Source organism: Herpailurus yagouaroundi, unplaced genomic scaffold (assembly GCF_014898765.1).
Source record: "Herpailurus yagouaroundi ecotype Mexico unplaced genomic scaffold, PumYag 190, whole genome shotgun sequence".
Taxonomy (NCBI): domain Eukaryota; kingdom Metazoa; phylum Chordata; class Mammalia; order Carnivora; family Felidae; genus Herpailurus; species Herpailurus yagouaroundi.
In genome coordinates this window covers 18,665,495-18,692,396 of record NW_024412421.1, presented here as the reverse complement: position 1 = coordinate 18,692,396, position 26,902 = coordinate 18,665,495, and the positions used below count along the sequence as shown (strand labels likewise).

The 26,902-nt window shown below is 36.0% G+C and overlaps 1 protein-coding gene across 3 annotated transcripts in view; it reads left to right on the top strand.

Moving 5' to 3' along the window:
* Window positions 1–26,902, top strand: part of TERB1 (telomere repeat binding bouquet formation protein 1) — a 47,477-nt gene that overhangs the window by 11,326 nt on the left and 9,249 nt on the right. For all 3 annotated transcript variants that reach the window (XM_040498242.1, XM_040498239.1, XM_040498240.1), the window contains exons 4-16: window positions 2,958–3,068; window positions 3,253–3,381; window positions 5,774–5,905; window positions 6,963–7,023; window positions 7,115–7,230; window positions 7,332–7,454; window positions 14,630–14,782; window positions 16,735–16,866; window positions 17,459–17,584; window positions 18,687–18,844; window positions 22,481–22,830; window positions 24,003–24,067; window positions 24,371–24,466. In XM_040498242.1, the coding sequence (XP_040354176.1) occupies window positions 2,958–3,068; window positions 3,253–3,381; window positions 5,774–5,905; window positions 6,963–7,023; window positions 7,115–7,230; window positions 7,332–7,454; window positions 14,630–14,782; window positions 16,735–16,866; window positions 17,459–17,584; window positions 18,687–18,844; window positions 22,481–22,830; window positions 24,003–24,067; window positions 24,371–24,466 (1,752 nt within the window). The remainder of the gene's footprint in view (window positions 1–2,957; window positions 3,069–3,252; window positions 3,382–5,773; window positions 5,906–6,962; window positions 7,024–7,114; window positions 7,231–7,331; window positions 7,455–14,629; window positions 14,783–16,734; window positions 16,867–17,458; window positions 17,585–18,686; window positions 18,845–22,480; window positions 22,831–24,002; window positions 24,068–24,370; window positions 24,467–26,902) is intronic.

Here is a 26,902-nt window from a genome sequence, read left to right as displayed (position 1 = left end):
ATGTAAGCCCAAGTAGCAAAGTTTTTCTCCTGTGTTATCTTTTAAAAGTTTTATAGTTCCATATTTTACATTACATCTGAATCCCTTTTGAGTTACTTTTTGTATACGGTTTGATTCAAGTTTGGTTTGTTATGTTTTTGAATACAGATATCTGTTTGTTATAGCATCATTTGTTGGAAAGGCTTTCCTTTCTTCTCTGCATTGCATTTGTGCCTTTGTAAAAAATCAGCTATTCATATATGCATGAGTTTATTTTTGGGCTGCATTCTAGTTTATTGATCTATTTGTGTATGCTAATACAATACTATACTCTTTTGATTACTGTAGCTTTATAAGAAGTCTTGAAATCAGATAGTTTTAGTCTTCAAGCTTTATTCTTCTTTTTCAGAATTGTTTGGCTAATAGGTCCCTTGCATTTCCATATGAATTTGGGGTTCATCTTGTCAATTCATATTTTTAAAAAGTCTGCTGGGATTAAATTGAATCTATAGATCAATATGGGGGAATTGACATCTTAATATTTAGTCCTCCAGTCCATGAAAAAGGTGTTTCACTCCCTTTATTTCAGTCTTGTTTAATAATTCTCAGCAATATTTTTGAGGTTTTAGTATACATGTTGTTTATATCTTTTGTTAGGTATATCTCTAAATATTTCATATTTTTGATACTATTATAAATGGCATTGTTTTTAAACACCAATTTTCAATTACTTTACCGCAGGGACATAGAAATATAATTGATTTCTGTATGTTAAATGGATATGCTGAAATCCTACTATACTCCATTATTAGTCTTGTAGCTTTTTTGTAGATTCCATCGGGTTATCTATATAGAAGATCATGTTGCACATGAAGGCAGATAGTTTTACTACCTTCTTACCAATTTGAATGCCTTTTATTTCTTTCTCACTTGATGGCACTGGCTAGGTTCTCTAGTACAATATTAAGAGGAATGCTAAATAGAATGATACACTCCCCAGTATAATGTTAAACATCTCTGTCTTATTCCTGATCTCAGAGAGAAAGAATTCAGTCTTTCTCTATTAAGTATTATGTTTACTATAGGGCTTTTGTTTTGTTTTGTTTTGTTTTTGTGGATATACTTTTTCAGGTTGAGGAGTTTTTCTTCTATTCCAAGTTTGCTGAAATTTTTTTTAACTAGAAATGAGTGTTGGATTTTATCAAATGCTTTTTCTGCATTTGATAAAATGCAGGTGCTTTGATTTCTGCAGGTGCTTATTCTGCACCTCATTGAGGTGATCATATGGCTTTCCATGTTAGTTTATCACATTACATCAATTGATTTTTCAAATCTTAACCAACTATGCATTCTTAGGATAAACCCACTTGTTCATGATGTATTATTATTTAATATGTTGTTAGATTCGGTTTGCTAAAATTGTTTAGACTTTTTACATGAATGTTCATGAAGGATATTGGTCTGTAGTTTTTTTTCCTTTCTAATGGCTTTGGTTTCGGTATAAGGATAAGGCTAACCTCATAGAGCAAGTTGGGAAGCGTTCCTTCTCTCCAAACTTTTGGGGAAAGTTTGTGTAGAGTTGATATTACTTCTTCCTTAAACATTTGGGAGAGTTTACAAATGAAGCCATCTGAACTTGGAGGTTTCTTCACAGGAAGGTTTTTAAACTACGATTTCAATTTCTTTTATTATTATTTTTTTTTAATTTCTTTTTCAACATTTATTTATATTTGGGACAGAGAGAGACAGAGCATGAACGGGGGAGGGGCAGAGAGAGAGGGAGACACAGAATCAGAAACAGGCTCCAGGCTCCGAGCCATCAGCCCAGAGCCTGACGCGGGGCCCGAACTCACGGACCGCGAGATCATGACCTGGCTGAAGTTGGACGCTTAACCGACTGCGCCACCCAGGCGCCCCTTCAATTTCTTTTATAGATGTAGTACTATTTAGGTTGTCTGTTTCTTCTTGGGTGAGATAATTTGTATCTTCAAAGCAATTTGTTAATTTCACTTGTCCACTTCACCATTCAGCCATTGAATCTATAGATATGAAGTTGCACATAACATTATCTTTTGAATATTTATAGAATCTATGATGGTGCCTTATCTCTCATTCTGATATTTGTAGTTTGTGTCTTTGCTCCTTTCTCCTGATCAGTTTGTCTAGAGGTTTATCAGTTTTATTGATCTTCTCAAAAACCAGTTGTATTGTTTTCCTGCTTTCAGTATCATTGATTTTAGCTTTGATCTTTATTACCTTCCTTCTACTTACTTTGGGTTTAATTTACTGTTTTTATAGTTTCTTAAGGTTGAAGCTGAGGTCATTAATTTGAGACCTTTCTTCTTTTATAATATAAACATTTAGTGTTGTAAATTTCCTCTCAAATACTGTTGGTAGCATCCCACAAATTCTAATATGTTGTATTTTCATTTTCATTCACTTTATTTCTAAATGGCAGATATTTAAACCAGTGTAGCTTTATTTAAAGAGAATAATACTGCATTTGGATTTTCTGTTCTTCAAAAAAATTTTTTTAATGTTTTATTTGTTTTTGAGAGAGAGAGAGAGGGAGACACAGAATCCGGAGCAGGCTCTGGGCTCTGAGCTGTCAGCACAGAGTCTGCGCGGGGCTTGAACTCACAAACTGCAAGATCACAACCTGAGCTAAGTTGGATGCTTAACTGACTGAGCCGCCCAAGCACCCCATGGATTTTCTATTCTTATATTTCATGTGAGAGGAAAATCAAATAATTACAAGAAGTTCATTTCAAGTACTTTTATTTAAGCAACATCTTTCTTTTTTTTTTTTTTTTATCTTTACTGTTGGATAGATTATAAAAGGAATATGTACTCATTATCTTGAAAACAGACATCATAAATATATGTATTTAAAAAGTGAAATTTAAAAAGTGAAATTTAAATGGTTAGTTTTTGAAAGATAACACTTGGTTTAAAAAAGTGAAATTTTTGTTCTTTAGAAATGAAGACTGATCTGAACTTACTATTGGAGTGTCTGAAGTATCAAATGGACAACCCTTTTTCACAAAAGGAAGCTTTGGTCACTATTCATTCAATTTGTCAACAAAACAGTAAGATGTGATAGTGAAGTTTTATCTGTGATTGTAGTTCTTTAGTATTTTGAAATATGAAATATGCATAGCTCTTTTTCTTCAACTCACTCTACTTGTTATGTTACTATATTCATGTGATTTATTTTCTCCTTAAAAGAATCATAGTATCATTTATGTTCTGTTTTGTCTGCACATCTTGTAGGTAATGCAGGTGTTTACTTTCGAGAAATTGGTGGTTTGATGTTTGTAAGAAATCTTGCAAAGTCAAGTGAACATAGCATGGTAAAAGAAGCAGCCTTATATACATTAGGAGCTGTTGCAGAACAAAATGGTAAAATATGAAAACTTTTTTTCATTATCCTTCAAGCATCGTGTTATATTTTAACAGACTACTAAAAAGTAATTTTAGGGGTGCCTGGGTGGTTCAGTTGGTTAAGCATCCAACTTTGGCTCAGGTCATGATCTCCCAGTTCCTGAGTTTGAGCCCTGCATTGGGCTCTGCACTGACAGTGTGGAGTCTCCTTGGGATTATCTCTCTCTCCCTCTCTCTGTCCCCTCCCCCACATGCATTCTTTCTCTCTCTCTTTAAATAAAGAAACTTCGGGGTATCTGAGTGGCTCAGTCAGTTAAGTGTCTGACTTTAGCTCAGGTCATGATCTCGCGGTTCATGAGCTCAAGCCCCATGTCGGGCTCTGCGCTGACAGCTCAGATCCTGGAGACTGCTTCAGATTGTTTCTCTCTCTCTTTCTCTCTCTCTGCCCCTCCCCCACTCATGCTCTGGCTGTCTCTCAAAAAATAAACATTAAAAAAAGATCTTTTTCACATTGATTTAAGATACTATTTGTACTTCATGAATTTGCATATGCATATATGTATCTTTGATTTTTCTTTTAAGTTCATTATATATCTAAGTACTTGAATCAAAAGACGAAGATAACCTACAACATCTTGTGTATAGAAAAATATACTCTAGGTATAGAAATTCATGTTGGTCAAAACATTTTTCTGTAGTATAGCCAAGATGAAGTTGAATCTCAAGTTTTAGTTTGTCAAACAACTTTCTATCCTTAAATTTTCATCCATTAAATATTTCTTCATCATTTGGTAAGAACCAAGCTATGTGCTAGTCATTGGGATAAATAAGACATTGTCTTTGCCTTTGAGAGAATGTCCAATAGCTGGTTCTAAATACTGGATCAAATACTAATTATACCTCTGTGTTCAAATTATTACCTTTTTAAAGATTTTATTTTTTTAAAGTTTATTTTTTTTAATAATTTATATACCCTCAAACTCACAACCCCAAGATCAAGGATCACATGCTCTTCAGACTGAGCCAGCCAGGTGCCCCCTCAAATTATTATTCAAACAAAAATTTTTTAATGTTTATTTATTTTTGAGAGAGAGAGAGCATGAGCGGGGGAGGGAAGAGAGAGAGGGAGACTCAGAATCTGAGGCAGGCTCCAGGCACCACACTGTCAGCACAGAGCCCAACGCGGGACTCAAACCCACGAACCATGAGTTCATGACCTGAGCCAAAGTCGGATGCTTAACTGACTGAGCCACCCAGGCACCCCTCAAATTATTTTTTGAAAATTCTGTTTATTGCATTATTATAACGCACACACACACATACACATATACACACACCTACTGTCAGGTATCATGTTTGCTTTTTGGAAAGATATTTTTATTTTTAGAAAGTCCTTAATAGCACAAGTATCATTTGTCTCTATTTTCTAAAGCAGGTTTATGAATTTTCTAAAAGTTTTCTCTTGGGGCGCCTGGGTGGCGCAGTCGGTTAAGCGTCCGACTTCAGCCAGGTCACGATCTCACGGTCCGTGAGTTCGAGCCCCGCGTCAGGCTCTGGGCTGATGGCTCAGAGCCTGGAGCCTGTTTCCGATTCTGTGTCTCCCTCTCTCTCTGCCCCTCCCCCGTTCATCCTCTGTCTCTCTCTGTCCCAAAAATAAATAAAAAATGTTGAAAAAAAAAATTAAAAAAAAAAAATAAAAAATAAAAAATAAAAGTTTTCTCTTGCTATGTTTTGTTACTTACTCATCTTAAATTTTTTTTTTATGTTTTAATTTTTTTTTAGTTAGGTTTTTATTAGAAATTCTAAGGGATTGTGCACATGTTGTAGCACCTCAATCAAGTATACTTCTGATTAAGATACTGCTTTTTAAAAAAATTTTTTTAATGATTTATTTATTTTGGGGCGCCTGGGTGGCTCAGTCGGTTGGGCGTCCGACTTCAGCTCAGGTCATGATCTCACGGTCCGTGAGTTCGAGCCCCGCGTCAGGCTCTGTGCTGACAGCTCAGAGCCTGGAGCCTGCTTCAGATTCTATGTCTCCCTCTCTCTCTGACCCTCCCCTGTTCATGCTCTGTCTCTCTCTGTCTCAAAAATAAATAAACATTAAAAAAAATTTTTTTTTTTCATTAAAAAAATGATTTATTTATTTTTGCGAGAGACAGAGACAGAATGTGAGTGGGTTAGGGGAGGAGAGAGAGGGAGACACAGAATCTGAAGCAGGCTCCAGGCTCTGAGCTCTCAGCACAGAGCCCGACACAGGGCTCAAACGCATGAGCTGTGAGATCACGACCTGAGCTGAAGTCAGACGCTCAACTGACTGAGCCACCCAGTCGGCAACTTTATATTTTGTTTAGCATACTTACAACTTGTGCTAATGCATAGAAATTGAAATTATATTTTTTTTATTTTTCAGTTTACTGTCAGCAGACTTTGTGCACTTCAGAATTGTTTGAAGACTTAACTTGGTTCTTATCTAATAATGATTCAAACACAAATTTGAAAAGAATGTCTGTCTATGTCATATTGGTGCTGGTTTCAAATAATAGTAAGTACATTCTTGTATGTTGCAGAAACATTTAAAAATAATAAATTGAAATAGTTGTTCCTTTTATATCAGTGTCTTTTAAAATATCTCACTAACTTCCGAGAACTACCAGCTTTATTTATTTATTTATTTATTTATTTTTAATTTTTTTTTAACGTTTATTTATTTTTAAGAGACAGAAAGAACAGAGTGTGAGCAGGGGGAGGGCAGAGAGAGGAAGACAAAATCCAAAGCAGGCTCTGGGCTCTGAGCTGTCAGCACAGAACCCGACACGGGGCCCTAACTCACGGACTGAGAAATCATGACCGGAGCCAAAGTCAGACACTCAACTGACTGAACCACCCAGGTGCCCCTGAGAACTACTAGCTTTAAAGAAAAGAGAATAGCATATATTGTTTGATGTTTATTAATTTTAATAAATAGTAAAGTGATTTGTGTTACTTAAATAACATTAAAAAAAGAACAGCTTTAAAAGCAAAAGAGACATTTGATGATTAGTTTGATTTTCCACTGAATTAGCCATTTAGTTACAGTGTTTACTATATCAGCCAACAATGGCCTAAAATTTCATGTAGCTTGTGGCTAAAATTTTGTTTCTTTTTTGGAGGAAATTTGAATGCTGTCATTCTATAAGCGTAGGTAATGTATTTTCCATAATAGTTGTGATTACAGATTTTTATCTACTGTAATTCTCTGTTATACTTAGTACTACTTTAAAGTGATTAAAAGTTATTTATTAGAAATATTACTTAAATGTTTTTCATTTCTACAAAATTTTTAAAAAAAATTTTTTTTAACGTTTATTTATTTTTGAGACAGAGAGAGACAGAGCATGAACAGGGGAGGGTCAGAGAAAGGGAGACACAGAATCCGAAACAGGCTCTAGGCTCTGAACTGTCAGCACAGAGCCCGACGCGAGGCTCGAAGTCACGGACCATGAGATCATGACCTGAGCCGAAGTCGGACGCTTAACCGACTGAGCCACCCAGGCGCCCCTCTACAAAATTATTTATAAGCAAAAGTCATATTTGTGTGCTAATATGGCTGTTTTTTTAAGGGACTGGACAGACACTTGTGAGAGAAACAGGTTGTATTACAGTTCTGACACAGTTGTTCAGGTAAATAAATATAAATTTCTTGTTATTATTCACTACTTAAGACTTTAACTCATTTGTATTAATTTGCTTCTTTTTTTTTTTAACCAAATAGGACAGTTCTTTCAAAATATGAGTTGAATTTGTCAGATAAAAATGTTTTCCAGAGTTATCAGTTATGGTCTTCAGTGTGTAGTACTTTATGTGTCTGTGTCAACAATCCTCAAAATGGTAATTATCTCAAATATTTAAATATTAAAATAAAATAAAAACAAATGAACTGATGTTTTCCAAATATATTAAAACACAAGTGACTTTGTGTCTTCTTTCAGATGAAAATCAGATGCTTTGCTGTTCACTTTTTCCACATGCTAATGACTGGCTAATAAACTGCATCACACCTGAGGTAATTCGCCCTGTTTGCTCATTTATTGGGCTTACTCTTGCAAATAACAGTAAGTATTCATTAATGTCTAGTTACACTTGAAGAAACATATTTCAAAGCATAACAGAAACCTATTGAGTTAATTATTGAATTAATTGAATTAATGGAGTAATTTTATTATAGTAAGTTGGGTTATTTTGAATGCATTTAGACTACTGCAGATGGGAAAATCTTGAAAGGAGACATTGTTAGGAAGATGATTGGGAAACTGGAGGTAGCAGCATAGTTTTGAATCTCCCCAGATAGCCTCATAAAGCAGAACAACTAGACAGCAAAACTAAAACCCGACAGAGGGTGTTCTCTGACTAAATAGAATTAAATTATAAATGAATAAAAATCAAACATCTAGAAAAGTCCCAAATATCTGAAAATTAAACAAGTCCATGCTAAAACAAAGACCAAAAACAAGAATAACCACAAAACCATGAGTAGAAAAAAATAAATGATAAAGAAATTAGAAATGTTTTTAACTGAATGATAGTGAAAACACAACATGAAAAAACTGGGTTGCTGTGGGGCACCTGGGTGGCTGAGTCGGTTAAGTGCCAACTCTTGATTTCAGCTTAGGTCATGATCTTACGGTTCATGAATTTGATCCCCACTAGTATGGATCCTCCTTGGGATTCTCTCCCTCTGTCTCTGCCTCTCCCCCACTCATGCTCGTGCACCTTCTCTCTCTCTCTCCCAAAAATAAGTAAATAAACTTAAAAAAAAAACTGGGTTGCTGCAAAAGCAGTGTTTGGAAGGAAATTTTTCGCACTATAGTTTGCATAAGGAAAGAAGAAAGGTCTCAAATCAATTTATATTTGTTTCCACCTAAGAAACTAGAAAATAAACCAAGTTTAACTCAAAGAAGGAAATAATAAAGAGAATATCAGAAACCAATGAAATAGAAAAATAACACAGCAGGGGAAAATCAGTGAAGCCAAAAGCTGATTCTTTAAAAAGATCAATAAACGGATCCTTTAGCCAGACTAACTACAAAATAAAAAAAGAAGGCCCAAATTACTAATATCATGAATAAGAAGTGACATCACTCTAGATCTTAACAGGTATTAGGATACTAAAGGAATAATAGAAACAACTTTATGCTACTAAATTTGACAACCATCAGGAACTAGACAAATTCTTTGAAAAACACCAACTCAGAAGAAATAGATACCTTCCAGGGGGACCTGGGCGGCTCAGTCAGTTGAGTGTCTGTCTCTTAATTTTGGCTCAGGTCATGATCTCAGGATCTGGAGTTTGAGCCCTGTATTGGGCTCTCTGCTGAGCCTGGGAGCCTGCTTAAGATTCTCTCTCTGCCCCTCTTCCCTGCTCATGTGCATGCACTCTCTCTCTAAAATGAAAAAGAATAGATAATTTTAATATTATTGTATGTATTAAAGAAGTTGAATATGTAGTTTAAAACCTAAAACAGGAATTTCCAGGCCCTGATGGCTTCACTGGCGAATTATACCAAACATTTAGAGAGAAAAAAAAAATCTACATTAATTTCCAGGAAATGGAAGTACAAGATATACCTCCCAACACATTTTAAAAGGCCAGAATTATTCCCACACTAGAGCTTGAAAAAGACATTACAAGAGGGGTGCCTGGGTGGCTCATTCAGTTAAGCGTCCGACTTTTGTTTTTGGCTCAGGTCATGATCTCATAGTTCATGGGATTAAGCTCCTTGTCAGGCTCTGTGCTGACAGTGAGGAGACTGCTTGGGATTCTCTCTCCCCCTCTCTCTGCCCTTTCCCAATTGTGCACTTTATCTCTCTCAAAATAAATAAATATTAAAAAACATTTTTTTTACATGTTTATTTTTGAGAGACTAAGAGAAAGCAAGTGGGGGAGGGGCAGAGAGAGGAGGGAGGCACGAAATCTGAAGCAGGCTCCAGGCCCTGAGCTGTCAGCACAGAGCCTGACACGGGGCTCAAACCCATGAACTGTGAGATCATGACCTGAGCTGAAGTCATACACTTAACCAACTGAGCCATCCAGGCACCCCAATAAACAAACTTTTTTTTAAAAAAGAAAAAGACATTACAAGAAGACTATATATGAAGAAGGATGCAAACATCCTTAAGAAAATATTAACAAATCAGTGGTGCCTGGCTGGCTCTGTTGGTAGAGCATGTGACTCTTGATCTTGGGTCATAAGTTCAAACCCCATGATGGGCACAGAGCTTATTTAAAAAAATTTTTTTTTACGGACTTCAAGCTATATTACAAAGCTGTAATCATCAAGACAGTATGGTACTGGCATAAAAACAGACACTCAGATCAATGGAACAGAATAGAGTACCCAGAAATGGACCTACAAACGTATGGCCAACTGATCTTTGACAAAGCAGGAAAGAATATCCAATGGAATAAAAACAGTCTCTTCAGCAAGTGGTGCTGCGAAAACTGGACAGCAACATGCAGAAAAATGAACCTGGACCACTTTGTTATAACACACACACAAATAAACTCAAAATGGATGGAAGATCTAAATGAAAGACAGGAAGCCATCAAAATCCTTGAGGAGAAAGCAGGCAAAAACCTCTTTGATCTTGGCCGCAGCAACTTCTTACTCAACATGTCTCCAGAGGTAAGGGAAACAAAAGCAAAATTGAACTATTGGGACCTCATCAAAATAACAAGCTTCTGCACAGTGAAGGGAACAATCAGCAAAACTAAAAGGCAACCAACAGAATGGGAGAAGATATTTGCAAATGACATATCAGATAAAGGGTTAGTGTCCAAAATCTATAAAGAACTTACCAAACTCAACACCCAAAAAACAAATAATCCAGTGAAGAAATGGACAAAAGACATGAATAGACACTTCTCCAAAGAAGACATCCACATGGCCAACTGACACATGAAAAAATGCTCAACATCATTCATCATCAGGGAGATACAAATCAAAACCACAATGAGATACCACCTCACACCTGTCAGAATGGCTAACATTAACAACTCAGGCAACCACAGATATTGGCAAGGATGCAGAGAGAGAGGATCTCTTTTGCACAGCTGTTGGGGATGCAAACTGGTGCAGCCATTCTGGAAAATGGTATGGAGGTCTCTCAAAAAATTAAGAATAGAACTACCCTATGATGCAGCAATTGCACTACTAGGTATTTATCCAAGGGACACAGGTATGCTCTTTCGAAGGGGCACATGCACCCCAATGTTGATAGCAGCATTATCAACAATAGCCAAAGTATGGAAAGAGCTCAAATGTCCATTGATGGACACATGGATAAAAAAGATGTGGTATATATATATACAATGGAGTATTACTCAGCAATCAAAATGAATGAAATCTTGCCATTTGCACCTACGTGGATGGAACTAAAGGGTATTATGCTAAGTGAAATTAGAGAAAGACAAATATCATATGACTTCACTCATATGAGGAATTTAAGGTACAAAACCGATGAACATAGGGGAAGGGAAGCAAAAATAATATAAAAACAGGGAGGGGGGATGAAGCCTAAGTGACTCTTAAATATGGAGAACAAACAGGGTTACCGGAGGGGTTGTGGGAGGGGGAGATGGGCCAAATGGGTAAGGGGCATTAAGGAATCTACTCCTGAAATCACTGTTGCACTATCTGCTAACTAACTTGGATGTAAATTTAATAAATAAATAATTTTTTAAATAAAAAAATTAAAAAAACATTGGGGTGCCTGGTTAGCTCAGTTGGTTAAGCATCCTCTTGATTTTGGCTCAGATCGTGATCTCACGGTTTGTGAGGTCAAGTCCTGCATCATGCTCTTTACTGGCAGTGCAGAATCTGCTTGGGATTTCTCTCTCTCCCTCTCTCTCTGCCCCTCCGCCACTCTGTCTTTCTCAATAAATAAATAAACATTCTTTTAACATAAAAAATATTAAATCCAGTAACATATAGAAAAGGTAATATATTATGACCAAGTGGCATTTATCCTAGGAATGCAAGATTGGTTCAACATTGGAAAATTCACCATTTTCACAGGCTATGACAGAAAAGAAAAACTATATGATGATCTAAAAAGATACAAGAAAAGCTTTTACATAGTTCAGTATGTATTTATGACAAAAACTTTTGGTAAACTAGGAATAGACAGAACTTCTCAATGTGATAAAGGGCCTCTACAAAACACTACAGCTAGCGTATTTAATGGTGAAAAACTTAATCCCCTCCTCCTTCCCCACTCTGCCAAGATTGGAAAAAAAATGATAGCCACTCTCATTAGTTTAAGATTTTCCTGGGTATTTCAGCCAGTGAAATAAGGCAGGAAAGTAAAAACGCATAGAGATTGAAAAGGAAGAAGAAAATACAGTGTTTATTCATAGCTGACACGATTGTCTGAAGAATCGAAAATAAAGTTGTAGGAATGAATAAATGATTTTAGCATGGTTGTAGGATCCAAGGTCACATACAGAAATAAACTGTATTTCTAAATAGTAGCAAGGTGGCTCAGTCAGTTGAGCGTCTGAGTCTTGATCTTAGCTCAGGGCTTGATCTCAGCGTTGTGAGTTCGAGCCTGAAGTTGGACTCCATGCTGGGTGTGAAGCCTACTTAAAAAACAAACAAACAAACAAACAAAAAAACTAGGGATAAATTTAATGATATCTGTGCAATGTCTATATGCTTAAAAATATGAAACTTTGCTGAGATAAAGAAAACCTAGGTTAATGGGAGATACCCTACACTCATGGATTGTAATGCTCAGTATTATTAGAATGTCACTTCTGAATTTCATTTCTGGATTCAAGACATTCCCCCTCAAAATACCAGCAGGCATTGCTGTAGAAATTGGTGGACAAGCTGATTCTAAAATTTACATGGAAATGTAAAAGGGCCAGGATAGTCGAAACTTTTTGAAACAGGTCAAAATTATGGGATTTATATAACTTGATTTCAATACTTATTATACAGTAATCAAGAAAGTGTGGCGTTGATGTAAGTGTAGACATATTAGGTCAATGCAGCAAAATAGCCCATATATAGACCCATACATAGATAGTTGTTGATTTTCTACAAAGGTGCCATAATAATTCCATGTGGGAAAAGATAATCTTTTCAACAAATGGTGCTGGAAAGAGTGGATATCCATACACAATATGAATCTCAACCCTAATTTTACACTGTATACAAAAATGAACCTGAAATGATCCATAGACCTAAATGTAAGAACTAAAACTTCAAAACTTCTCGACGAAAACAGGAGCAAATCTTCATAACTTGGGAGAAGACAAAGCTTTCTTAGAACACAGAAAGTATGAGCCACTAAAGAGAAAATGATAACTTGGACTTCACTGAAATTAAAAGCTGAAAAGGAAAGCCATAGACTGGGAGAAAATATCTGTGAAATGTACGCCTGGTAAAGAACTTACACCTAAGATCTATAGAGAATTCTTACAAATCAGTAGGACAAAAAAACAACCTAATGATTAAAAAAAAGAGGCAAGATTTGGTCAGATATGTCACCAAAAGAGATATGAATATTAAATTATACATAAGCATTGAAAAAATGTTTGAAAAGATATTCAGAATTATTGTTATTGGAGAAATCCAAACTAAAACCCAAAGGATACCACTACACACTCACTGCAATGGCTGAAAGGGGAAAGGCTAGTAATATTAAATGTTGATGAGGTTGTGGAACAACTAGAACTTTCTCACATGTTGTTGGTATATTTCTGTATTCACACATTTAAAGCAAATAGTCATGTTTCACATGCAAAGGAACTTAGCTCTATAATTCCAAAAATTGGATTCTCTCCATGATGCTTTGACATTTCCTTTTTATCTAAGAGTCAACTTGGATGAATAATAATTTTAGAACCTCATTACTGTCAGCAAACTGGTATGAAATATAAGATGAAATTTGAAATATTCAGCATACAAGTGTAGACTAGGATGTTCTTGTGTTTATAAATTTTTATTACATGGGCCATAACTAGAAATCATGGTAATACAGTGCCATTTTCATTTAAGCATTTAAAAATACTTCCTAGGGGTACTTGGGTGACTCATTTGGTTAAGGGTCTGACTCTTGGTTTCAGCTCAGGTCATGATCTCACGGTTTGTGGGTTCGAGCCCCATGTCAGGTCTGTGCTGCAGGTGCAGATCCTCTTTGGGATTCTTCTCCCCCCCCTCCCCCCCGCCTCTTCCCTGTTCATGCATGCATTCTCTCTCCTTCTCCCCCCATAAAACAAATAAATATAAAAATAAAAATACTTCTTTTTTCAAGAATTTTTTTTTAATGAAAATATTTTGCAGTAAAGAAACCTGTTTTGGAGTCTCCATAATATCGAAAATGTTTGCTTATCCTTTGATAACATTTCCTAACAGTTCCTTTCCCAAATGTAGAAAATTCTGACCATGATGTTTTTTTAGATTAAGATCTTTGTGTTTTGTTGAACAATACAAAAAGTAATTTTTTTGTTTAAATCATCTTGGCTCAATTTGTAGTACTAGGGTATACTGGGAAGAAGGTTCGTGGCAGAATTATAATCATTAATCCATGTATCCATTTGTTATAAGCCCACTGCTGGGATAGGGGCTGTAGAGACTGTTGAATACACAGACCCATGGGATACTTTCCCATCAGAATCATTTTCAAAGGGGGAACAAGACACTTCGACTTTTCAAAAATGTATTTTTCACTGAGTCTTTGCTTGGAATAGTTGTTATGACTCTCAATAGTATGTTATAATTTTATGTTCTAAGAACTAAAACAATTAGGCTTAAATAAGATGGATAAAATATGTGTTCTTTTGGAATAGTTAAATTACTTTGCCCTTTGTAGATTCGAGCAATCTAAGGAATGAGTTAAGTTGGAATTCAGAAAATAGGCAGCTTGCTAATTGCAATATCACACTAAATGAATTAATCTATTCTTCATAGCTCTATTGAAGGACTTGAGTTTACTAATGCCATTCTTGCAAGATATACCAGTTCTTGCTAAATAAGAAAGATATCTAACACAAGAGAAACACTGTACTGTATGTGTAGTTGTTCCATGTGAAAGTGCATTTCTTACTTAAGTAAATGACCTATTTTATGATTAAAGGTAAAGATTAGATTTTTTCATTCTTTAATTTTGGGATTTTTAGTACTTGAAAAAGTCAAGTTAATGTCATATTTAGTGCAAAATAATTGAATGGAACCATACACTTGTTTGCGATATTAATAGTCTTGCTACTTTATTCCTTAAGCATTTGTTCAGAAATACTTTATATCTGTGGGTGGACTGGATGTATTGTCTCAAGTTCTTGTGCAACTGGAATCTGATTCACACAAGACTGTTTCCAGTGCTAAGCTTGCAGTGGTGGTGACAAAGACAGTGGATGCGTGTATTGCTGATAATCGTGAGTAAACATGCTTAGTAATTTTTATATAATTGCGTTTTGTTTGAATTCAACATGGTAGGTGTTGAAATGGTAGATGGAACACAAACATGGTTTGGACTTCCAGTTTCTCACATGTGGGAGGAATCTTAAAACTTATCTAGTCCAACTCCTTGTTTTCCCATGAAGGTTATGACTTCCCTAAGGGTTCAAAACTAGGACTTCCGACTTTGTCTAATGATAGAATCAAGATAAGATTCTGTTATTTCTAAACCTTTGTTTCAACAAAAGAGCAATATTAAGTTAAAAACTTTAAGTTAGAAATGGACATTTGGGAAACATAAGGAATGGAAAACCCAATTTATAGGTTTTTAAAAATTATATAAAGAATTAAGTTATGCTTCTTTCTAATAAGTATGAGGTCTGACTTACCCAACCATAACTAGTGTGTGGCAGACTCAGACTTGAACCCATGGCTGCTTCTCACATGTACAGACACTGAGGAATGATAGTCTGTAAATCTCCGTAATAACCAATGCTTTTAACATTCACAAAAAACTGAAAAATAAGTAGGTGATTTTTAAAAAATCAGTTATTATTTTTTTTATTTTGACTTGTTTTATTTTTTATTTTTTTAAATATACATCCAAATTAGCATATAGTGCCACAATGATTTCAGGAGTAGATTCCTTAATGCCCCTTACCCATTTAGCCCATCCCCCCTCCCACAACCCCTCCAGTAACCCTCAGTTTGTTCTCCATATTTATGAGTCTCTTCTGTTTTGTCCCCCTCCCTGTTTTTATATTATTTTTGTTTCCCTTCCCTTATGTTCATCTGTTTTGTCTCTTAAAGTCCTCATGTGAGTGAAATCATATGATTTTTGTCTTTCTCTGACTAATTTCACTTAGCATGATGCCCTCCAGTTCCATCCACGTAGTTGCAAATGGCAACATTTCATTCTTTTTGATTGCCAAGTAATACTCCATTGTACATATATACCACATTTTCTTTATCCATTCATCCATCGATGGACATTGGGCTCTTCCCATACTTTGGCTATTGTTGATAGTGCTGCTATAAACATGGGGGTGCATGTGTCCCTTTGAAACAGCACACCTGTATCCCTTGGATATATGCCTAGTAGTGCAATTGCTGGGTCATAGGGTAGTTCTATTTTTAGTTTTTTTGAGGAAACTCCATACTGTTTTCCAGAGTGGCTGCACCAGCTTGCATTCCCAAAGATCAGCTTTTAAGGGCCTGCTATGTGCTGGGCTCTTAGTGAGCTCTAGAGACACAAAAATGATTAAGACCTAGTACCTTGAAGAATTTACAACCTTACTATTGATATCAGTATTGTTAGACACTGGGTGAACTCTGTTAAAAATGCTGTTAGGAGAAGTATAACAAAATGGCAGCTTCTTGAATTTTGTTATATCTCACTGTGACAGCTACAGGGATGCTTCACTGTGTCATTAACATTAGAACCATGGCAGTTAATAATGTATTTCAGTTATGGGCAGGAGTTAGTTACATAGGAAGGTCTATAGTCCATCTAGATAAGAACAGGTGTATAAGGTGAGAGTAAGCATATTCAGCTTTTAGGGAGGTAATATTATTACTTCATACTCACAGCATTATGCAGGATAATTGAGAAGAAACCATTCTTCATAAAATAGGCTTTAGTAAACTGTCCCTATCTTGGGAAATGGGATTAATGAGGACTATGTAAGTCACCATATTATTACAATGTATTTATTTATATACACATACACATACATATTAGATATTATATGAGCTATGAATATTAGATATTATATAGTTATGAGATCATTCTCCCAGGATAAGATCTGACATATAGTGTATATATATATATATATATATATAATATATATATATATATATATATATATATATATATATATAGTTATGAGTTTGAAGTTTATACTTTTTTCCCTCTATTTTATACTAATAGCTACTTTTGGAGTAATACTATCCAAGTATCAGATTGTTTCAAAACTTCTGACATTACTGCTTCATGAAAGTCTGGATTCAGGAGAAAAATTTAGCATCATACTTACTCTTGGTCATTGCACAGAGGATTGTGGTAAGTATTAAATTTATTCAGTGTGCTTATTAGAACAGTGGAGTGGAAATCCACTTTTGTTTTTTTTCCCTCATTTTCATGTGAAAGGCTTAAAAGTACTGCCTTTCTCCAAGTCATTCAGGCCCCAAGCTAGTCATTTTGCTCTTCATCCTTCTTCATCCATATTCTTCCTTATCCCTTTCTGCCCAGTTCCAATTTAGGCCCTTAGCCCCTCAACATCTTTCACCAATGTTATTGGAATAGATTTCTCCTTGTGTTCCCTCTCTCGTATCTCCATTTTTCAATCCACTCTTACACTGCTGCACAGATCCAATCCTGTTCTCCCTTACTGAAAACCTTTGAAAGTCCTTTCTTTCTCTACTTATCACTCTTTTTTCTCCTCCTCTTCCATTTTCCTCCCTCTTTCCAATCTTCTCCTGCTCTCTCTCTGTCCATTTTCCTCTTTTTCAACCCTTTCTACATTCCTCGCTCTCTCTCCTTGCAATCTCTTCTCTCCTCTTTGCTCCCTGCTCCACTTTTCCATTCTCCTTGCTTTGCTGTCTCTTGCTTAGGATTTACTATCTTCTACTCTCATTTTTGATGTATTTTCCAGAGGAAAATCAGTATGACCTTTTTAAAAACAATGGGCTTCCACTCATGATACAAGCCTTAACTGAATCACAGAGTGAGGAACTAAACAAAGCTGCCACTTTTGTGCTTCACAATTGCAAAAAAATTAGTAAGTATATTGTTACTTTAAAAAAATATCAAAGTTTATGAAAGGGAATTTGTATCTGCTGAATGAGCCAAACCCCTTAAGGTCCCCAGGCTCTTCTTACATTTGAAAAGCAGAGTATATGATTTGGACATGACTAGAGTGTTTCATCATATTAAAAATCTATCTGGAAGAGAGCAACAATATAGAGAATTTACTTATTTTATGCATTGTGGACAAATTTAGTTGTAGGACTTAAACTTGAGGTCTACAGGTGACTTATGGTTAAATTATAAAGTACATTTCATTTATTTTAAAAACTGAGTGCCTTTTATTTGCCAGGCACTCTGCTAGGTTTTAGGGATACAATGATTAAGAAACAACAGTCTGCACTCATAGAGCTTAGTTTAACTAGATAAACAGGTAGTCATTAATAATCTCAAAAATGAATGAATTGTTATATATTAACCTAAGGGCTAGGAATGGATGGAGCAATAGAGCTTAGAGAGCATAGAACAAAAGACTGTGTTTTAGACTTGGAGCAGAAAAGGCTTTGGAAGAAGTGATTCTTGAGCTGAGATCTGAATATATAGCATTAACTAGGTGAAAAGAAGGGAATTTGTTATGGCAAATGTCTCAGGTATGAGCAACAGTGAGGCACAAAGACCCTGTGCCAGGAGGGAGCATGCATTGAAGGATTAATGGCCATTGAATTAGTCTTCATGGAAGAAAAATTGCTGCTGCAAAATGCAAAAAGAAAACTTAAAAGATTATAGGAAGGAACCACTCTATGAAAGCTGTTGAAAAAAAACTACTTTAAAACCAGTATCCATATACCTGAGGGTGTTCATGTATCTGGCATAACATATTTTCATGATACTCTTTCTCCTATAAGTCTGCAGATTAAAGTCTAATTTATGACTGGGGCTTGGGCCTCTGCCTAGCACTGGCTTTGTGTTTATTTTCTATACCATTTAGACAGTTAATTTAGTCTAGATGGGCCAAATTTAGAGAAGGGGGTGTGGGGCATGAGGTTGTCTGTATTTAGTGTTAAAATTACATTTAAAGTGTAAAAAAAACATTTCCAGTAATGGATAAATTAACTATTTTTTCCCATATTATGAAGCTGAAAAATTATGTCCAAGTCTAGGAGAATATTCTTTTGATGAGAATGAAAAACAATTAGAAGACATAAATATGAAAGAGAAGAATCTTGAAGAGTACTGGAAGAAAGCAAAGGAAATTCTACACAGAATAGAACAGCTTGAAAGAGAAGGAAATGAGGTGGGGTTTTTTTGTTTCAAAGAATATAGAACTTTTTTCAAGGTTTTTTGTTTTGTTTTTTCAGTAGAGGTTAGAGGGTAAAATATTTTTCCTGCTAAGTTATTTTTTAAGTTTTATTGGTTTTAAATTCAAAATTAAGTAGTGATACTTGAGTAACCATCTTTGAGCACAGAAAGAAAAGATTTTTAAGAAATGGAAATGATGACTGAAAAAATAAGAGACACGGAAGATAGAGATCTAACATCTGTATAATAAGGGTTCAAGAAAGAGAAAGGATGGAGAAGTAATCTCTCTCTCTTATATATGTATATGTATGTATGTATATATACACACATATACATGTTTCTATATTTTTTAATGTATGTACAATTTGTGTCTTTGTGTGTGTGTACTTTTAAAAAATGTTTATTTTTGATGGGGCGCCTGGGTGGTTCAGTCGGTTGAGCACCCGTCTTTGTCTCAGGTCATGATCTTTTGGTTTTTGAGTTCTAGTCCCACATGTGTGAGCTCAAGCCCTGCTTTGGGCTCTGCAGTCTCTCTCCCTCTCTCTCTGCACCTCGTAAGATTCTCTTCCCTCTCTCTCTCTCTACCCCTCGCTCACTCATGCTGTGTCTCTCAAAATTTTTTTTAAATGTTTATTTATTTTTGAGAGAGAGAGAGAGAACAAGCAGGAGGGGTACAGAGAAAATGGGGGACAGAGGATCCGAAGTGGACTCTGTGCTGATAGCAGAGAGCTCCATGCAGGGCTCAAACTCACGAGCCAGGAGATCATGACCTGAGCTGAAGTTGGATGCTCAACCAACTGAACCACCCAGGTGCTCCTTTGTGCATGTATTTTTAAAAATAAAAGCATAGTGCTCAACTTAGTATAATAGTATAGTAATTTCATTCTTTTAAATGACTGAGTAGTATTCAATATTAAAGATTATTATAAATTTATTTAACTAGTACTTAATTGAGAGACATTTAGATTATATTCAATCTCTCACAAGTGTAAACAACTCTAGAGTAAATGTCTTGCTACCATATATTTTTTATATATATATATAAAATATATATAAACACATATAAATATATATATAATAAAATATATATATAATATATTTTGTTGTTGTTAAGTTTATTTTTATTGGAGAGCCTGGGTGGCTCATTTGATTGAGTGTCCAACTTTGGCTAAGGTCATGATCTTGTGGTTCGTGAGTTTGAGCCCTGCATCAGGCTCTGTGCTGACAGCTCAGAGCCTGGATGGAGCCTACTTTGGACTGTGTGTCTCCCTCTCTCTCTGCCCCTCTTCTGCTCATGCTATGTGTGTGTCTCTCTCTCAAAAATAAATAAAACACTAAAATTTTTTTTGTTTATTTTTATTTCTTTTGAGAGAGAGCGAGCAGTGTAGGGGCAGAGAGAGAAGGAGACAATTCCAAGCAGGCTCCATGCTGTCACTGCAGAGCCCAATGTAGAGCTCGAACTCATGAACCATGAAATTATGACCTGAGCTGAAATTAAGAGACGCTTAAGCGACTGAGCCACCCAGGTGGTAAATATATATATTTGTAACCACCTTACTAAGATGTAAATCACATTCCATACAGTTGACTTGTTTGAAGTGTACATTTCATTGGCTTTTAGTATACCCACAGAATTGTGCAATCATTACCACAATCAATCTTAGAACATTTTTATCACGCCCCCAAAAAAACCCCATACCTTTTAGCAGTCACCCTCCCTATTTCCCCATCCATTCTTCCCACCTTCCCAGCCTAGGCAACCACTATTTTCTGTGTCTATATATTTGCCTATTCTGTACTTTTTATATAAATTGAATCATAGAGCACATGGTCTTTTGTGACTGGCTTCTTTCATTTAGAATAATGTTTTCAAGGTTTATACATGTTTATATTAGTATTTCATCTTTTTTAAAAAAGCTTTATTGAGATGTTATTCACACACCATACCATTTGCCCATTTAAAGTGTACAATTCAGTAGTGTTTAGTATATTTACAGTATGTGCAACTATAGTCATTTACAATATTTTTATCATCTCAGAAAGGAACTCTGTACCCTTTAGGTATTTCCTTGCATTCTCCATTCCCAGCCATGTGTGTGTATATGTGTGAGCAGGGGAAGGGCAGAGAGAGGGAGGGAGAGAGAGAATCCCAAGCAGGCTCCTTGCTGTCAGCAAGAGCCTGACACAGAGCTTGATTCCATGAACTGTGAGCTCATGACCTGATCCAAAATTAAGAGTCAGACGCTTAACAAACTGAACCACCAAGGTTCCCCTATCTATAGGATTTTTTTGTAAAGATGTGCAAGTTTTATTATGAACAATCCTGTCAAATTGTTTCTCCATAGAAGTTGTGCAATTTATGCTCTCACCTGTAAGTTATGAGAGTGTATACCCTTTCAATTTTTGCCAGTGTCCTAGATGAATGCTGTCTCAGTGTAGCTTTATTGTGCATTTCTCTTATTGCATGTGGGATGGGCATTTTTGCATAAGTTTAGGAGCTATTTATGTTTCCTTTCCCATTAACTGTTCATCTCCTTTTCCTATTTTTCTATACTATTGTTGATCTTCTTCATATTTCATTATAGTAGCTTTTCATAAATGTTGATAGAAAAATCATACCCCAAGACATGACTTATACATATTCTTTCTAGATGTTTTGATAATCATTTGGTTTGCTTCTGACCTTTTTTTCTTCTGAGTCCACCCTCCCCACAACCGCCCCAGCCACCCATATTATTCTTGGTCTATAGTAGAGCTTTGAAAAAGATTTTTCAGGGGGTCAACTATATTAGTTTTTTTTCTTCATGATTTATTGATTCTGTGTGATATTTAGAAAGGCCTTCTTCCCCTCAGGAATGTTAAAATATTATGTCTTCTTTTAAAATATATACAATTTCTGGGGCACCTGGGTGGCTGAGTCAGTTAAGTGTCTGACTTCAGCTCAGGTCATGACCTTGTGGTTCATGAATTTGATTCCCACATTGGGCTCTCTACTGTCAGTGCAGAGCCCACTTCGGATCTTCTGTCTCTCTCTGTCTCTTCCCCACTCACGCCGTCTCTAGTTCAAAAATAAACATTAAAAAAAAAACACACATGCACACACACACATATGTGTGTGTATATACATATATATACACACAAGTTCAGTTTTTTATATATCAATATTTAGCTCATTTTGACTTTTTTTAAGTTTATTTATTTTGAGAGAGAGAGCATGAATGGGTAAGGACAGAGAGAGAGGGAGAGAGAGAATCCCAAGCAGGCTTCACACCGTCAGCACAGAGTCTGATATGGGGCTCAAACTCACGAACTGTGAGATCATAACCTGAGCCAAAATCAAGAGTTGAATGCTTACCCTACTGAGCCACCAGGCTCCCCTCATTTTGACTTTGTTTTTGTGTAAATTGTGAGATATGGATCCAATTTATTTTTCCCCAGATGGCTACCCAGTTGTCCCCAGTTCATTTACTAAATAAATTCCCCTTTCCTGTTAATGTAAACTGTCCCTTTTATTATGTATATTCTGTTGACAATCATGAACTTTTCCTATATTATTTAAAGAAAGTATAAATTGGATTATAAAACAAATGGGTTATCTTGAAATTATTTACTTGTCATTTTTACATTATAGGAAAAAATACAAAGAGAAAAATACAAGGATAATGTTTCATCTATGAACATAAATATTCAAAATACATTGAAACACCTCCATGGAGATAGTATTGGCAGAGGCCCTGAAGCAGAAGATAAGGATAAAAGCCAGTCTAGAAAGCTTCCGAGTTGTAAATCCCATGGAATTCTAACTACAGCATGTACAAATGATCACCAAATGAAGACCCTGTTAAAGAGTACAAATCCAGTTGATGCTTGTTATAGGGAGAGTGGACAAAATAAAACTTTATATAAAGCCGATTCAAGCTATAGTCAAAACTTACATGAAAGAACAAATTTTGAAAAAAAGAATTCTGTTTCTCAGTCAAGGTATAGTTTAATAATTGTTTCTAACTTTATTTATTCAAGTATTTTTTTTTTGTAGTACTATGTTATTAAGCCCTGGGATATAGAAATGATAAAAAATGGTCTTGGGAGGAGCCTAAATGGAAATGTTGGGAATGGAGTTTGAATGGGGAGGTATGGGCCAGTTCATCTAGGGCCTTGCATGTCACAGTCAGGATTTTTGGTTTTCACTCATAGGGCGTAGGGAGCCATTGACAATTTTAAATTGTGTGACATCAGATTTGCGTTTTAGAAAGGATACTCAGAGAACTTAACCTGAAACCCTATACCTGAAGTAACAACACATGCATTAATAATCCATCGGCAATGTAGCAAAAACCAGTTTGTAAATTTAATTTGATAAAAAGGAGTAGTGTGTGATGAAAATATGGCTCAGGATTACCTTTTCATTTGTTCCTTTCACCTCACCTCCAGTTCATGACCTTGCTTCCTCAGATAGCCTGTGGGGCTGGACCTGAGATGTAGCTTTTCTTAAAAATTTACTTGTGTTCTCTCCTCTGATGGATACTGTGCTAGTAGGGAAACTGAAGAGTATTGCTGCTATATTCTGGGAAGGTTGCAATGTAAACGGAATATTAGGGAGATGGATTACATCATCACCACTCCTTTTTTTCCTTTATAAAACCATTCTTGATGTTAATTTTAACCTGATTTCTCAGGGATGTGGAATTGGAAAGCATGGAAATATGCCCTTGGGCCAGCTCTCTTGCTTTCTGTCCCATTGCTTTTGTTCTCTCCTTTTTTTTTTTTTTTTTTTTTACATTTGTTTGCTTGTTTATTTAAGTAATCTCTCCACCCAACATGGGGCTCGAACCCGTGACCCCAAGATCAAGAGTCGCATGTTCTTCCAACTGAGCCAGACAGGCACCCTATGTTTTTCTCTTTTATAACTTTTTCCCTGTGTTTCTGTTGGCATCAGTATTATTGCCTTTTGGAATCTTATTTAACTCCACTTTTAGAAAGGAGGCTATAACCATTACAAACGCTACTTTGGCAGAATTTGATAGACTTTGGTAGATCCTGGTTCCATCTCCTGCCTGCCAAACACCCAGAATCACACCACTGCTTACAGAAACATTTGTGCACACACTGAGCAGTATGTTTACTTTTAATTTCTGGTGTCTGTTTTCTTTTAGTGACCATGTTTTTAAACCTCCAATGCCTGTTGTCAAAAATAGAAAGCAGGAGTTACCAGTAACAGGTATGATTAAAAATATTTCTTCTTTGATTTTTTAAGAAAACATATTTAGGTGACTAATACAGCTAAAAATGTAATTGGTATATTTGCCCTCTAACATATAAGCCACACTTTTGACTCCTTTCTGGTGTAAATACTTTAATCACCTGTTATTGACATCCAGAACCTTTCTGTTTATCCAACAAGATGACTGAATATGTAGTACTGTACTAAAGTTTATGAAAATCTTGAGAATTAATATATCATGTAAATGTCAGGTCCTTTTCATTAATCAAAAGAAACTTAAATATTGCAATTTTTTTCCAGATCCATTTACATTATGTTCAGATATAATAGATAAAGAAGTCATCACTTTTCTAGCAACTGACAGTCATTCTAAAATGTTAAAGTATAGATGCTCAGGTAAATATTTTTTATACAGTTATTTTGTAATTAAAACTTTATGTGATATTAGTTAACTAGACTTTATAATAATTCTGCCTGTGTGATTTAAACTTCATTGCCTTTAGGATCACCTGGTGGCTCAGTCGGTTAAGCATCTGACTTCAGCTCAGGTCATGATCTCGTGGTTCATGAGTTTGAGCCCCACATCAGGCTCTCTGCTGTCAGTGTGGAGCCTGCTTCAGATCCTGTCTCCTTTCTGTTGCCTGCACACACGCACACTCTCACTTTCTCTCTTAAAAATAAATAAACATTGGGGCGCCTGGGTGGCTCAGTCGGTTGAGCAGCCGACTTCGGCTCAGGTCATGATCTCACGGTCCGTGAGTTCGAGCCCTGCGTCGGGCTCTGTGCTGACCGCTCAGAGCCTGGAGCCTGTTTCAGATTCTGTGTCTCCCTCTCTCTCTGACCCTCCCCCGTTCATGCTCTGTCTCTCTCTGTCTCAAAAATAAACGTTAAAAAAAAAAATTTTTTTTTAAATAAATAAACATTAAAAAAAAACACTTCATTTCCATTAGAGAAGTAACAATCTGGAATATCATAAAACATTCAAATTAATACCTCTTATCTGCATTAGCCGGTGCTTCCAGTATTCATTATCTGAATCACCATAGCTAACATTTTTTAAATTACTTTATTATTCTGTTTTTGTCACAATTAATACCATCTATGAGTTTAACTTTTCTGAGTAAGGTAAACGTTTTGTATATTTTCAGAGAGCATCAGTGGGTGTATATTCTGGATAATGCTGTACACATTAGGCATTAAGTGTTAAACAATATCTATTTTTACGTCTGTAGTTAGTATATAAATGTTTCTAGTATTATATGCCCCATTAGTTATTTTTTATTAATAATTTATTTTTATTTACATCCAAGTTAGTTAGCATATGGTGCAACAATGATTTCAGGAGTAGATTCCTTACTGCCCCTTACCCATTTAGCCCATCCCCCCTCCCACAACCCCTTCAGCAACCCTCTGTTTATTCTCCATATTTAAAAATCTCTTATGTTTTTGTCCCCCTCCTGTTTTTATTTTATTTTATTTTTACTTTTTTTCATGTTTATTTATTTTTGAGAGAGAGAGACAGAGCGCAAGCAGGTGAGGGGCAGAGAGAGAGGGAGACAGAGAATCCAAAGCAGGCTCCAGGCTCTGAGCTGTCAGCATAGAGCCAGACGCGGGGCTCGAACTCAAGAGCATGAGATCATGACCTGGGCTGAAGTAGGACACTCAACCGACTGAGCCACCCAGACACCCACCCCTCCCAGTTTATATGTTATTTTTGCTTCCCCTCCCTTATGTTCACCTGTTTTGTGTCTTAAAGTCCTCATATGAGTGAAGTCATATGATATTTGTCTTTCTCCGACTAATTTCACTTAGCATAACACCCTCTAGTTCTATCCACGTAGTTGCCCCATTAGTTATTTGTTCTGCAGGGGCCCTGTAAATGTTCCATCCATCCAAGGGACGCTTAATCCATCCCTTTTCCTCCTTCACACCCTGGTATTTCCTCTTTGTTTTAGTGTCACACTCTGTTACGTGGACAAAATTGAGGCTCATGTTAGGCTCAAAATATCACTATTCTTTAGTCTTGGATGTAGAGTTTGTCTCTATTACTCTAAAACTAGCTATACCTAACTATAATCTGAATGCCATCTGTTTTTTCTTCCCCATTTTAATACTTGTGAAATCTTTCTCTTCATTACCTTTCTATCCATTAACTTCTTTTGTCCCCACTTAAACTATGTTCATTTCTTCTTGTCTTAAAGAGAAAAATCTAGAGGTGCCTGGCTGGCTCAGTTGGAGGAGCATGTGACTCTTGATCTTGGGATCATGGATTTGAGCCCCACGTTGGGTGTAGAGATTACTTAAAATAAAATTAAATTAAATTAAAACTTAAAAAGGAAAAATTTAAATACTTTATGTGACTTGCTGTCCCTTCAAATATTCATCTGCTCTTTCTTTCATCATTACCAGATACTTGCTCTTTCTTCTTTCTCTTTCAATGTATTAATTTCCTTCTTAGTTCCTTGCAATCTGGCTTCTTTTATTGCCATTCTACTAAACTTTAATGTTAAAGATTATCTGAAGCCTCTTTTTTTCTGCCAAACCAATGACTTTTTTAAAAATTCTTCTCCTTTTTAGTATCTCTACACTGTTGATAACCATTTCGTGGAATCCTCTCCTCTCAGTAGTTTAAAGACACAGTTCCTGGGGCGCCTGGGTGGCGCAGTCGGTTAAGCGTCCGACTTCAGCCAGGTCACTATCTCGCGGTCCGTGAGTTCGAGCCCCGCGTCGGGCTCTGGGCTGATGGCTCAGAGCCTGGAGCCTGTTTCCGATTCTGTGTCTCCCTCTCTCTCTGCCCCTCCCCCGTTCATGCTCTGTCTCTCTCTGTCCCCG